This window comes from Mobula birostris, chromosome 9 (genome assembly GCF_030028105.1).
Source record: "Mobula birostris isolate sMobBir1 chromosome 9, sMobBir1.hap1, whole genome shotgun sequence".
Classification (NCBI taxonomy): Eukaryota; Metazoa; Chordata; class Chondrichthyes; order Myliobatiformes; family Myliobatidae; genus Mobula; species Mobula birostris.
In genome coordinates this window covers 113,897,626-113,910,094 of record NC_092378.1, presented here as the reverse complement: position 1 = coordinate 113,910,094, position 12,469 = coordinate 113,897,626, and the positions used below count along the sequence as shown (strand labels likewise).

General features: G+C 42.6%; 1 protein-coding gene across 1 annotated transcript in view; it reads left to right on the top strand.

Annotated features, from left to right (window-relative positions):
• The window catches only part of tex2l (testis expressed 2, like), a 72,625-nt gene that overhangs the window by 15,687 nt on the left and 44,469 nt on the right, over window positions 1-12,469 (top strand). The window contains exons 4-5 of the mRNA XM_072267306.1: window positions 2,897-3,135; window positions 11,739-11,753. Coding sequence (XP_072123407.1) covers window positions 2,897-3,135; window positions 11,739-11,753 — 254 coding nt within the window. The remainder of the gene's footprint in view (window positions 1-2,896; window positions 3,136-11,738; window positions 11,754-12,469) is intronic.

Below are 12,469 nucleotides of genomic sequence, written 5' to 3'. Positions count from 1 at the left end.
TCTAATCAGTTTATTGAGCCTGTTGGCATCGCCCGTGTTGATGCTATTGTCCCAGAATGTCACCACATAGAAGATTGTACTGGCAACAACAGGCTGGTAGAACATGTGAAGGAGAGGCCTGCATACTCCGAAGGACCACAGCCTCCTCAGGAAGTAGAGGCAACTCTGGCCCTTCTTGTAAATAGCCTCTGTGTTGGTGCTCCATTCAAGTCTGTCATCCAGGTGCACCCCCATGTACTTGTAGGTCCTCACCACATCCATGTCCTCACCATCAATAGTAACAGGGAGTGGTGCAGGCTTAGTTTTCCTAAAATTATACGCTGGGGGCATGAGTTCGAATCCCACCATGGCAGATGGTGAATTTGAATTCAATAAAAAATATCTGATGACCATGAAACCATGCCCATTGTCGTAAAAACCCTTCTGGTTCACTGATGTCCTTTAGGGGAGGGATCCTGGCCATCCTTACCTGGTCTGGCCTATATGTGACTCCAGACCCACGGACTGTGATTACTCTTAAATGCCCTCTGAAATAGCCTAGCAAGCCATTCAGTTGTATCCAACCACTGAAAAGAAAATAATAAAGAATAAACCCAGACGGACAGCCCAGCATCGACTGCAGGTGTACCTACACCTCAGGGACTGTAGCGGTTCGAGAAGGCAGCTCGTCACCACCGTCTCAGTGGCAACTAGGGTGGGCAATAAATGCTGGCATAGCTGGTGACGCCCACATCCTGCGAATGAATTTTTAAAAAGTCCATTGCCGTCTCCTTCGTCTTACTGATGTTGAGCTGCAGGTGATTCAGCTTGCACCATTCAAAACAAAGTCCTCCACCAGGGCCCTGTATTCATCCTCCCGTCCTCCCTTTATGCACTCCTACTTATTGGAGAGTCATCAGAATTTCTGCAGATGACATGACTCAGCGTTGCATGTAAAATCTGAGATATACAGGGTAAACGAGAATGGAGCCAATACAGTCGTCCCCTGTGAGGTCCTTCACCACCAGGGTGTAGAAGTATACAGCAGTGAAAACACGAGCTCATTTTCTGCCTTGGTTGTACTCAGCACCTCAACTCCTTGCTTACTGATTTTTTTTTTCATTTTTACATGATGCACACTTCTGGAATCTTCCTTGGCACCACCTGATAGAGCACCTATTCTATTTACTTTTCAGTTCTGTCTTGACTTTTATGGATTGCAGCGTTTCTTAAAAATATACCACATTCATCCTGCTACAGACTTCCAGGCCCTAATAGTCCTAACTGTTTAATTAAATATTGGTTGAATTTAAAATGGCTAACTTATTATCAGTTTTATTTCATTATGCTCCTCCCATGTATTGCTGCCAATTCTCCAGATATTTAGTAAACAGTAATAATAATAATAATAATAATAATGATAAAATTCATAGGTTGAGCAATGTAGATTTTACATCCACAATAAGAATCCCTTCCCATCTATAAGACTCTGCCACTATTCCACATTTAGCAGGTATATATGGAACTGCAGTTTATACCTGCTAAATTTGGAAAAGTGGCAAAAATTAAATAAAATTAAAATTAAATGTCTAGAGCATGTTGATTATCTAGCATATTGTTAGGTAATCTTACTTAATAACTTTGCTACGATTCTCTATTTTTGAGGGCCAACAATGTCTGTCTCAGGTCAATACAGAGACTTAATCATTTCAATCAACTGTACACCTGCAGGAAGGGGCAGTTTCCTTTCATGTTACTAGGTGTGAAACAGGTACCATCCTATTGTACAAAGCATGGAGCTCTTAGACACACTTTGAGATAATCTTCCGGTGATGTACAGACATACAGTTATCAGCCCTGTGCCATTCAGGTATAGATAAGTGTGTGTAATGATTCACTTTTGACATGATTAACATTCTCTGATCTCCACATACAGTATGTAGACCTCGTACTCCGGTGGTCTCATGAACAAATATTTCTTAGGTGCACATCAGATCTAACTAGATCTGTATATCCTGGCATCAGCCTTGGAAATCTGAACTACCTCTGCTACTACCCTTGAGATAAGCTTTTTGACTCTACAGACACTAAAACTCAGGCTGTTCAGACAGAAACCTCCATGGAGTGATGAAAGCAGTCATGGACATATCGGAAACCTATGTGCATGTTTCCCTATGCCGTACCAGCAAGTCTGTTGACTGTAAAAAGTCTAATTACTGAATTCTAAATCCGCCACTGCTAATGACCAACTGGAGACAACAGATACGTATATATTGCTGCTGTGCATGAGTTCAGTAATGTTTCTATTTTCCTGCCGCCGTATACAGTTCAAGTTCCCACTTTACTATACTGTCTGCCACATGTTAGATAAACTTCACAGAAAGGTCAGCATTTAGACCAAATGCATCAATCTATGGCTTTGACATGTTAAAAAGAAACAATTCTAGCCAAACAGCAAATGAAAAAACATTTAATTGTTGGCAGGAGAACAAGAAAGTTGGTGAGTATTTTGTGAGGACAGTTACGTTCCATGATTATTGGAGATACATGTTTCTAATATCTAACATTTTTATGCTTATTGCAAGCCTATTGATGTAATATAAATATTTATGATATGGAAATTGCGATGTCAAGTGTAACAAATACATAAATGAAGATTTTCCTTTTGTCTTTGGGCAATAGGGTGCGGGGTTGCCCAACAACTGAATAAGTTTTTTTCTCTGTTTTATTCTTAGCATCAGTAAGATGGAGTCTCATGAAAATTGTTAATGGGAGGTTGAAGGGATATTTTGTAAAACTCTTTCTACACCTTCACTCAAAGTCAATATAACTTCCCCTAAGGGAGTGCAGTTAGGCAAAATGGGAAACCTAACTTGGTGATCTTTTGTCCACTTAAATATTTGAATTAATTTTACAGGTCTCACATCAAATCTTGTCTCCAGCCCATCAGGGCGATTGGTTTACAGTGACAACAGCAGCAGGGACAGCACAGAAGACCTTCCCTCCCTTTTTAAAACTAAGGACTTGGCAGGAAACATTCGACAGAAGATCCTTCTGGACTACAACACTTACATGTCAAAACTGACCGGCTCTGACAGCTGCAGTCCTTTGCTGAGCCCCAACCAAAGCACCACCAGCAGCCCTATCAAAAGCCAGGTAGGATCATGGAAATTCAACTAATACTTGCTTGAGTTGGTGAAGATTGTCAGTCACATTGTTTTATAATGCACACATCACCAGTCTATTGAGCACTGTGAGGTCACAAAATGTCAACAGGGAACCTTCTAACCTTTTGCATGCTTTGCCATTTCTGATCTTCTGTTGCAATAACCTTCATTACAATTTGTAACTAATTATTGCCAAATGCTTGCTACACAGAATGGGAGGAGATCTTATAGAAATATATAGAATTATGGAAGGGATAGACATGATAGAGGTGGGAAAGTTGTTTCCACTGGTAGGAAACAGGAACTTGGGGACATAGCCTCAAGATTCGGGGGAGTAAGTTTAGGATGGAGATGAGGATGAACTTCTTTTCCAAAAGAGTAGTGAATCTGTGGAATCCTCTGCCCAATGGAGCAGTGGAGGCTACCTCAGTAAATATATTTAAGACAAGGTTGGATAGATTTTTGCACAGTAGGGGAATTAAAGGTTATGGGGAAAAGGCAGGTAGGTGGAGATGAGTCCATGGCCAGATCAGCCATGATCTTATTAAATGGAGAAGCAGGCTCAACAGGCCGACTCCTGCTCCTAATTCTTATGTTCTTATGTTCAACAAGTAAAAATGTTCTTTATCTAAAATAAAATGACAGCATATGCAGAAACAGCTTGAAAGTATATTCCTCTTTGTTGAAAGACAAAAAGCATGAGGAAGTCAAATCAGCCTAGGAATTATCCTATGAATAGTAGGGCACTGGGAGACTAAAGCAGCAAAGGGACCTAAGAGTACAAGTGGAGAGTTTATTGAAAGCAGTGTAGGCAGGTTTGAGAGAAAACACGTTTAACATGTTGGCCTTCGTCAATATGGGCACTGAGTATAGGAGTTGGGACATTATGTTGCAGCTGTGTAAGTCGTTGGTGAGGCTGCACTCAGTACTGTGTGCAATTTTGGTCACCCTGTTATGGGAAAGAAAGGGTTGAACTGAAAAGAATGAAAAGATTACAAGGATGATGCCAGGACTAGAGGGTTTGGGTTATAGGGAGAGGTTAGCCAGACTAGGTCTTTAGAATGTAGGAGAATGAAGGGCAAGCTAATAGAAATGTTTAAAGTTACAAGAGACAGAGAAAAAGAGCTTTGACCAGCAACCAATCCAGACATTGGAAGGTTTGAGAAGAGGAGATTTCAATGAGGTCCAGTGCCTGCATAGAAAAGGCAGAAGTGGGTCACCTCAGCGGAAAAGAGCTTTGACCAGCAGCAAAACGATATTTGTGATTGATTAGCAAGAGTAAATTAAAGGAAGGCAGGGGCAAGCACATCAGCCATCGTTACAGTGGCCGACGTCTGACTGGACAGAGTCAGAGTGGTGATCTTGAGGCTTTAGCTCTTCAAGGCTTCCGCGAAGTGAAGCTTCAGTCAGAGAAAGCAAAGGAAAGAAGAGCTCAAGGTTATGTTAATTTTTTTCATGCCCTTCTTTATATCTGCTGAGCTAGGACAGCAGAGATGCCAGGCAGGATAGCTGAAAGCTCCTCTTGCAGGATGTGGAAAGGCAGGAAGACCTCCACAGTCCCTGACGATGACAACTGTAAGAAGTGCATCCAACTGCAGCTTCTAACAAACCGTGTTAAGGAATTGGAGCTGGAACTGGATGATGTCCAGATCATTCGGGAGGCTGAGGGGGTGATAGATACGACATTTAGAGAGGCAGTTACACCCAAAGTGCAAGACACAGGAAACTGGGAGACAGTCAGGAAGGGGAAAGGGGTTAAGGAGCCAATGAAGAGTACCCCTGTGGCCATTCCCCTCAATAACAGGTTTGGATACTGTGGTGGGGAGTTGACCTAACAGATGAAAGTCACCATGGTTGGATCTCTGGTACTGAGTCTGCCTCTGTAACTCAGAAGGGAAGAGGGGAGAACACACTGTGGTTATAGGGAATTCATTAGTTAGGGGAATTGTCAAGGTGTTCTGTGGGTGAGATTCCCAGATGGTATGTTACCTCCCGGGTGTCAGGATCTGGGATATCTCAGATCGAGTCCTCAGCATTCTTAAGTGGGAGGGTGAGCAGCCAGATGTCATGGTCCATGTAGGTACCAAAGGCATGGGTAGGACGAGTGACGAGGTTCTGCATAGGGAGTTCAGGGAGTTGGGTGCTAAGTTAAAGGGCAAGGTCTCCAGGGTTGTGATCTCAGGACTCCTATCCATGCCTTGTGCTATTGAGGCCAGAACTAGGAAGATTATACAGGTTAACACGTGGCTAAGGAGTTAGTGTAGGAAGGAGGGCATAAGATTTTTGGATCATTGGGCTCTCTTCCTGTACAGAAGGGACAGTTTGCACCTGAGCTGAAGGGGGACTAATATCACAGCAGGAAGGTTTGTTAATGCTGTACGGTGGGGTTTAAACTAGAGTTGCAGGGGGATGGGAACCAGAGTGCCAGAACAGCTAGTGGAGAGGTTGTGGAGGCTGATGTTGGTAAGACTTGAGACAAAGTGAAGAATCAAAAAGTTTGAGCGTGGTTCGACTAATGTCCTGAGCTCTATATATTTCAATGCAAGAAGTATCGTAGGAAAGGCAGCCAATAGTGCTGAAGATGAGGTAGCTGGTTTACAAACAGAGGCAAAGTGTAGTGAGACGAGGCTGCTGATAGGGCAAAATTGCAGTCAACAGGATAAGTTGCAATGTAAAACACAGATAAAATTGAAAAGAGTGAATACAGGACTGAAGATGTTATATTTGAATGCGCACAGTATATGGAATAAGGTAGATGAACTTGTGGCACAGTTGTAGATTGGCAGGTATGATGTTGGAGGCATCAGCCAATCAAGGCTGAAAGAAGATTATATCTGGGAGCTTAATGATCAGGGATACACATTGTATCAAAAGGACAGGAAGGCAGAGGGAGCGGCAATGCTCTGTTGGTAAAGAATGAAATCAAATCTTTAGAAAGAGCTGACGTAGGGTCAGAAGGTGTTGAATCATTTTTGATAGAGCTAAGGAATTGCAAGGGTAAAAAGACCCTGATGGAGTTGTATTCAGACCCCCAAACAGTAGTAAGGATGTGGTCTACAAATTACAACAGGAGATAGAAAATGCATGTCAGAAGGGTGATGTTACAATGGTCATGGGGAATTTCAATATGCAGGTAGATTGGGAAAATCAGGTTGGTGCTGGATTCCAGGAGAAGGAATTTCTAGAGTGCCTATGAGATGGTTTTTCAGAGCAGCTCATGGTTGAGCCCACTAGGGGATCAGTTATTCTGGGTTGGGTGTTGTGCAATGAACTAGGACTGATTAGAGAGATTAAGGTAAAAGAACCCTTGGGGAGAGTGATCATAATATGATCGAATTCACCCTGAATTTTGAAAAGGACAAGCTAAATTCAGATGTATCAGTATTATAGTGGGGTAAAGGGAATTACAGAGGCATGAGAGAGGAGATGGCCAGAATTGATTGGAAAAGAACACTGGTAGGGATCACGGTAAGGCAGCAAAGGCTGGAATTTCTGGAGGCAATTCAGAAGGCACTGAATATATACATCCCAAAGAAGAAGAAGTATTCTAAAGAAAAATGACACAACGGTGGCTAACAAAAATAGTCAAAGTTAACATAAAAGCCAAAGAGAGGGCAAAAGAGAGCAAAAAGCTTTTTAAAAACCAACAGAAGGCAACTAAAAAGGTCATTAAGAATATAAAGTTGGAATAGGAAAGTAAGCTATCCCATAATATTAAATAGGATACCAAAAGTTTCTTCAGAGACATAAAGTGTAAAAGAGAGGCGAGAGTGGTTATTGGACCGCCGGAAAATGAGGCTGAAGTGGTAGAAATGGGGGACAAGGAAAAGGGCAGGTGAACTGAATAAGTAGTTTGCATCTGTTTACCCTGCGGAAGACACTAGCAGTATGGTGGAAGTTCCATGTGTCAGAGCTGGCAGCAGTGAGAAGGAGAAGCCTGCGCTCTGGTTGGAGAAAGAGAAGCTGGCAGACGGGCCGGAAAAGGAGAAGCCAATGGCCATGAGAAGGAGAAGCTGGTGGTCAAGTTGGAGAAGGAAAGCTGGCATTTAGCAGGAAGAAGGAGAAGCCAGCGGGCAGCCAGGAGAAGGGTAAAAAGACCCTGATGGGAGTTGTATTCAGACCCCCAAACAGTAGTAAGGATGTGGTCTACAAATTCCAATGGGAGAATGTGAAGCCGGCACTTGGCTGAGAAAAGGAGAAACTGATGCTTGGCTGGGAGAAGGTTGGGAGGAGCTGACTTGGGTGCAGACTGTGCTGCTGTCTGCTACTCAAAGACATCAGAGTTGGTGCGTGAAAACAGCGTGCAATGTAACCGTGAGTGACTGTCTTGGATGTTTCTCTTGCGATCACAAGGCCCTGTTGGACATTGATAATGTTAGATGCCGCAGGCCTGTTTCCCTAGCTTGGTGGGAAGACAGGTGACGAGGCAGCAGCGTGGCCTCAGTTGTAACGAGGACAAGGCCTCAGGCGGGCTTGCCTGCTGCTGCAGTCCAGATGAGATGATGCTGGAGACGGTGCAGTGTGGAGTCTGTGCTTGGTTGGGAGCTGGCTCCTCCAGTCAGATCTGCCCTCCAGTGTTCGACTCGCGGGAGGACAGGATGGATTGCCAGCAGCAATACCATCAATTTACATGTCGCTCAGGGGCTTGGACTGTACATGTGTTTTCTTGTGTACTGATGTGTGTGTTTTTTCTCTCTCTTGCTATTTTGAATATTAAGTACCTGGGCTCCAGAGAAACTCTGTCTCGTTCGACCGTATCCATGTACGGTCTGAATGATAATTAAACATGTTTTGATTTGATTTGATTTTAAATTGCAAATGCCACTCCACTCTTCAAGAAGGGAGAGAGGCAGAAGAAAGAGAACTATAGGCCAGTTAGTCTGACGTCAGTGGAAGGGAAGACGTTGGAGTCGATTATTAAGGATGGGGTCTCAGGATACTTGGAGGCACATGCTTTATCTAGCATGGATAAAGCAGTGGCTAATTGGCAGGAGGCAAAGAGTGGGAATAAAGGGAGCCTTCTCTGGTTGGCTGCCAGTGATTGTGGTGTTCCACAGGGGTCTGTGTTCAGACCAATTTATATGTCAATAATTTGGATTATGGAATTGATGGCTTCTTTGCAACGTTTGCAGAAGATATGAAGGTTGGTGGAAGGGTAGGTTTTTTTGAGATGTAGAGAGGCTACAGATGGAGTTAGACAGATTAGGAGAATGGACAAAGAAATGGTAGGTGGAATACAATGTTGGGAAGTGTATGGTCATCCACTTTGGGGTAGAAGAAATGAAAGGGTTGACTATTTTCTAAATGGAGAGAAAGAGCAAAAAAAAACTGAGATGCAAAGGGACTTGTGCAGGATTCCCTGAAGGTTAATTTGCAGGTTGAGTCTGTGGTAGGGAAGGCAAATGTAATGTTAACAGTCCTTTCAAGAGGAGGAGAATATAAAAGCAAGGATGTAATGTTGAGACTTTACAAAGCTTAAGTGAGGCCTCACTTGGGGTATTGTGAGCAGTTTTGGGCCCCTTATCTTAGAAAGGATGTGCTGAAACTGGAGAGGGTTCAAAGGAGGTTCACAAAAATGATTCCAGGATTGAAGGGCTTGTAATATGAAAAGCGTTTGATGGCTCTGGGCCTCTATCACTAGAATTCAGAAGAATGAGGGGTCACCTCATTGAAACCTATTGAATTGTGAAAGGCCTTGATACAGTGGATGTAGACAGGATGTTTCCTGTGATGGGAGAGTCTAAGACCAGAGGACACAAATTTAGAATAGAGGGGAGCCCTTTTAGAACAGAGATGAGGGGGAATTTCCACAGATTCACCACCCTCTGGCTATAGAAATTGTTCAGCCTTGATGAAATGGTGGAGCAGACTCAATGGGCTAAACGGCCTAATTCTGCTCCTATACCTTATGGTCTTATAAGCTGATGGTAACTGCCTTTTCCCCAGGGTAGGAGATGCAAAACTAGAGATCATGGGTTTAGAATGAGATGGGGACTTTTTCAAGCAGAGGGTGATGAGTTTATAGACCAAACTGCCAGAGGAAGTGGTTGAGGCAGGTACAATGGTATCACTTAAGAAACATTTGGATATGTACATGTAGGAGCAGGGCTGAGGGGGATATCGGTCAAATGCAGGAAGTTGGGACTTGATGGGTGGGAACCGTGGCCGGCAAGCACTCAATGGGCTGAAGGGTCTGTATCTGTGCTGTTTTGCTCTATGACTCTGTGACTATGTTGTATTTCCTTGTATTGCTGGATTGGAAATTTTTGAAGAAGTTATTCACCCTTGTGCTTGGAAATGCTGTGATTTTATGTGGTAAATGCTAAAATTTCCAAGCAATATTTAGGCTGAACTTACAGGACTAAGAGCCATATGGCCAAACATGTCATTGCCTTTGTTTTTTGCTGTATATGAGCTTCATCCCAAACTATTTCATCCATCTGACCTACATAATTTCCTGCTCCATTCTGTTCCCATCCATCTAGGTTTCCTGTTGAAAGCAGCTGGAGGAACAGACTCAAAGGCTGAGCATTAAACATTTATTGTAATGAATTATTTACTCCAAAATAACTGGAGTCAATTGCTTGTAACGTGTAGGATATAAATATTCAATCACTTGCTCTCTTTTGAGAGGTTGTACTTGTCCATCATTCACCTTACTTAATGCAAACCCTTAGTCAGGTCTCCTAGGTCATCCGTAGCTGAGAAAGCTATGAAAGAGAAACCAATTTACTCTTCTTTTCAGCCAATTGTTATAAGTTGTACAGGAATACCCTGTGGTCCTTCTATTCCCCTGCTGGAAAAAAAATCCAGTTCCTGTGCAGGCCCAACCAAAACAATGGCAGAACTTTAGCTCCAAAGAAGGATGAGTAAGGGCAAGGTGAAATGTTACAACTTTAAAATTGGCAAGCCCGTCACTAGCCACCTCCAAAGCAGTGGCTGTACAAAGATCAACTGTATAACCTGCACTAAAGTTATAAACGTTTTAGTGACAGTAACAATCTCAGAAATAACGGCCTAGAAAATCTTCAGTTAAGTCAAACAAATAAATAATTAAAACACAAATAACTCGGAGGGCTAAGAGGCACCATATAATGCCCTTGACAAGTAGGATTAAGAAAACTCCCAAGGCATTTTATATATATATTAGTGCATAGATGTAAAAGGTCAAGGAGGGAATATATGCGTACAGCTAGAGGAAATAGGAGAAGTCACTAAGGATATTTTGCATTGGCATTCACAAGGAAAAAAGGTGTGGTGGATAGTTAAATTACAGGATATGTGGATATTCTAGGGCACATCAATATTAAGAAGGAGGATGTATTGTGTGTCTTGAAAGACATTAATGTGGATAAGGCCCCAGTGCTTGATTTGATCTATCCCAAACTGGCATAAACAAGGAAAACAACAGGAATTCTGCAGATGCTGAAAATTCAAACAACACACATCAAAGTTGCTGGTGAACACAGCAGGCCAGGCAGCATCTCTAGGAAGAGGTACAGTCGACGTTTCAGGCCTGAAACGTCGACTGTACCTCTTCCTAGAGATGCTGCCTGGCCTGCTGCATTCACCAGCAACTTTGATGTGTGGCATAAACAAGGGAGGAGATTGCTGGGGCCTTGACAGAGAACTTTGCATCCTCTTTAGCTACCAGTGAGATGCCAGAAGACAGGAGAATGGGCAATATTGTTCCCTTTTTTAAGAAGATTCAAGTTATGTTCAAAGTGTAAATACCACACATCAGTGATGGGAAATTATTGAAGAAGATTATTACAGGATTTACTTGCATTTGGAAAATCATGGATGAAGTGCAGATAGTCAGTGTGGCTTGGTGCAGGTGAGATACTGTCTCACAAGTTTGATTCCATTTTTTGAGGAAGCGACAAAGATAATCAATGAGAGTCAGGCTTTCAATGGTGTCTACATGGGTTTCAGTAAAGCATTTGAAAAAGGGTGGTCGACAAGATTAAGTCACATAGGATCCGCATTGTACTGGCAAATCAGATCCATAACTGGCTTAGTCTTAGAAGATGTTTTGTGAGGTCAAATGCAAAAAGAAAGTATTCAGTAGCATTTATGTACAGAAGAATCTTGGCATCTAAGTCTATACTTCCCTAAAATTGGCAATAAAAATGGAAAGGATGGTAAAGAAGGTATTCTGCATGTATGCCTTGAACTGTGTAGGTATTGCATATTAAGTCATGTTAATACTGTATAAAACTTTGATTTAGTATCGTAATTACACATGCTATATGTGCTGAAGGATAGTGTTAAGAGTTCATTGGACAGCAAGAAGACCCAACAAGTCAATACTTGAAGAAACGCAGCCAGTCTGCTCACTAGGAGGCTTGATTATGAGACTTGGCCACATCATGAGAAGACGGGATTCCTCGGATAAGATTCTCATATTAGGTAAAACAGAATGTAAAAGAAGAAGAGGATGACAGGGGCTACGATGAATAGATAATATTACTCAGACAATGTGTATGACCTTGGGGGATCGTAAGGAGGCAGCTTCCAACAAGAAGGCTTGGTGTACAGGAGTCCATGAGGTGACAAAAAGTCGGACTCAATTTAACAACTGAACAACAGCAACATATGTGCGATGTGCTGTGTGTGATTGCTGGTGCTGTCTATGTGACTTAACCTTGGCCCCAGTGGAGCCCTGTTTCATTGGGCTGTCTTCCTGCGTAGAGTTGATTGACAATTAAACTTGAACTTGCTTTATTGAGTGCAGTGGTCCAAAGTTGATTGGAAGGATCTGGAAGCTTCGGAGAGAGTGCAGGAAAGTTCCACCGGGTTGTTGCAAAGACTGGAATGAATTAGACATGAAGAGAAGTTGGACAAACTCAGGTTGTTTTCTCTGGAGTGTCAGAGGTTAAGGGAAGATCTGATAGGTCTTTATAAAATAATGAGAGGCAGAGACAAGGGTAGAAATGACAAAAACTAGAATGTTAGTGGGGGAAAGAACACTTCTCATCAGAGGGTGATAGGTGTCTGTAATACACTGCCAATGGAGGTGGTTGATGATCATATGATGGTAATGTTTAAGAGGCATTTAGACACATGAACAGGCATGGAACAGTGGGATGTGGACCAGGCATCTGGATAATATTCAATCACATTTTTGATCTGCGCTTTGTAAGTGAAAGTGGAAGTTAATTGCCAGAAAATCGTCTTTTCATCTCAGAATAGCCAGTGGCTGGCCCACTCTCATAACCACAGTGTTTATGCAGGTGGGTCTGGTTAATACTTACTCTCAGGATATTGACTATGTGGACTCAGCAACAATAATGCCACTGAACGCCAAGGTAAACCTATAC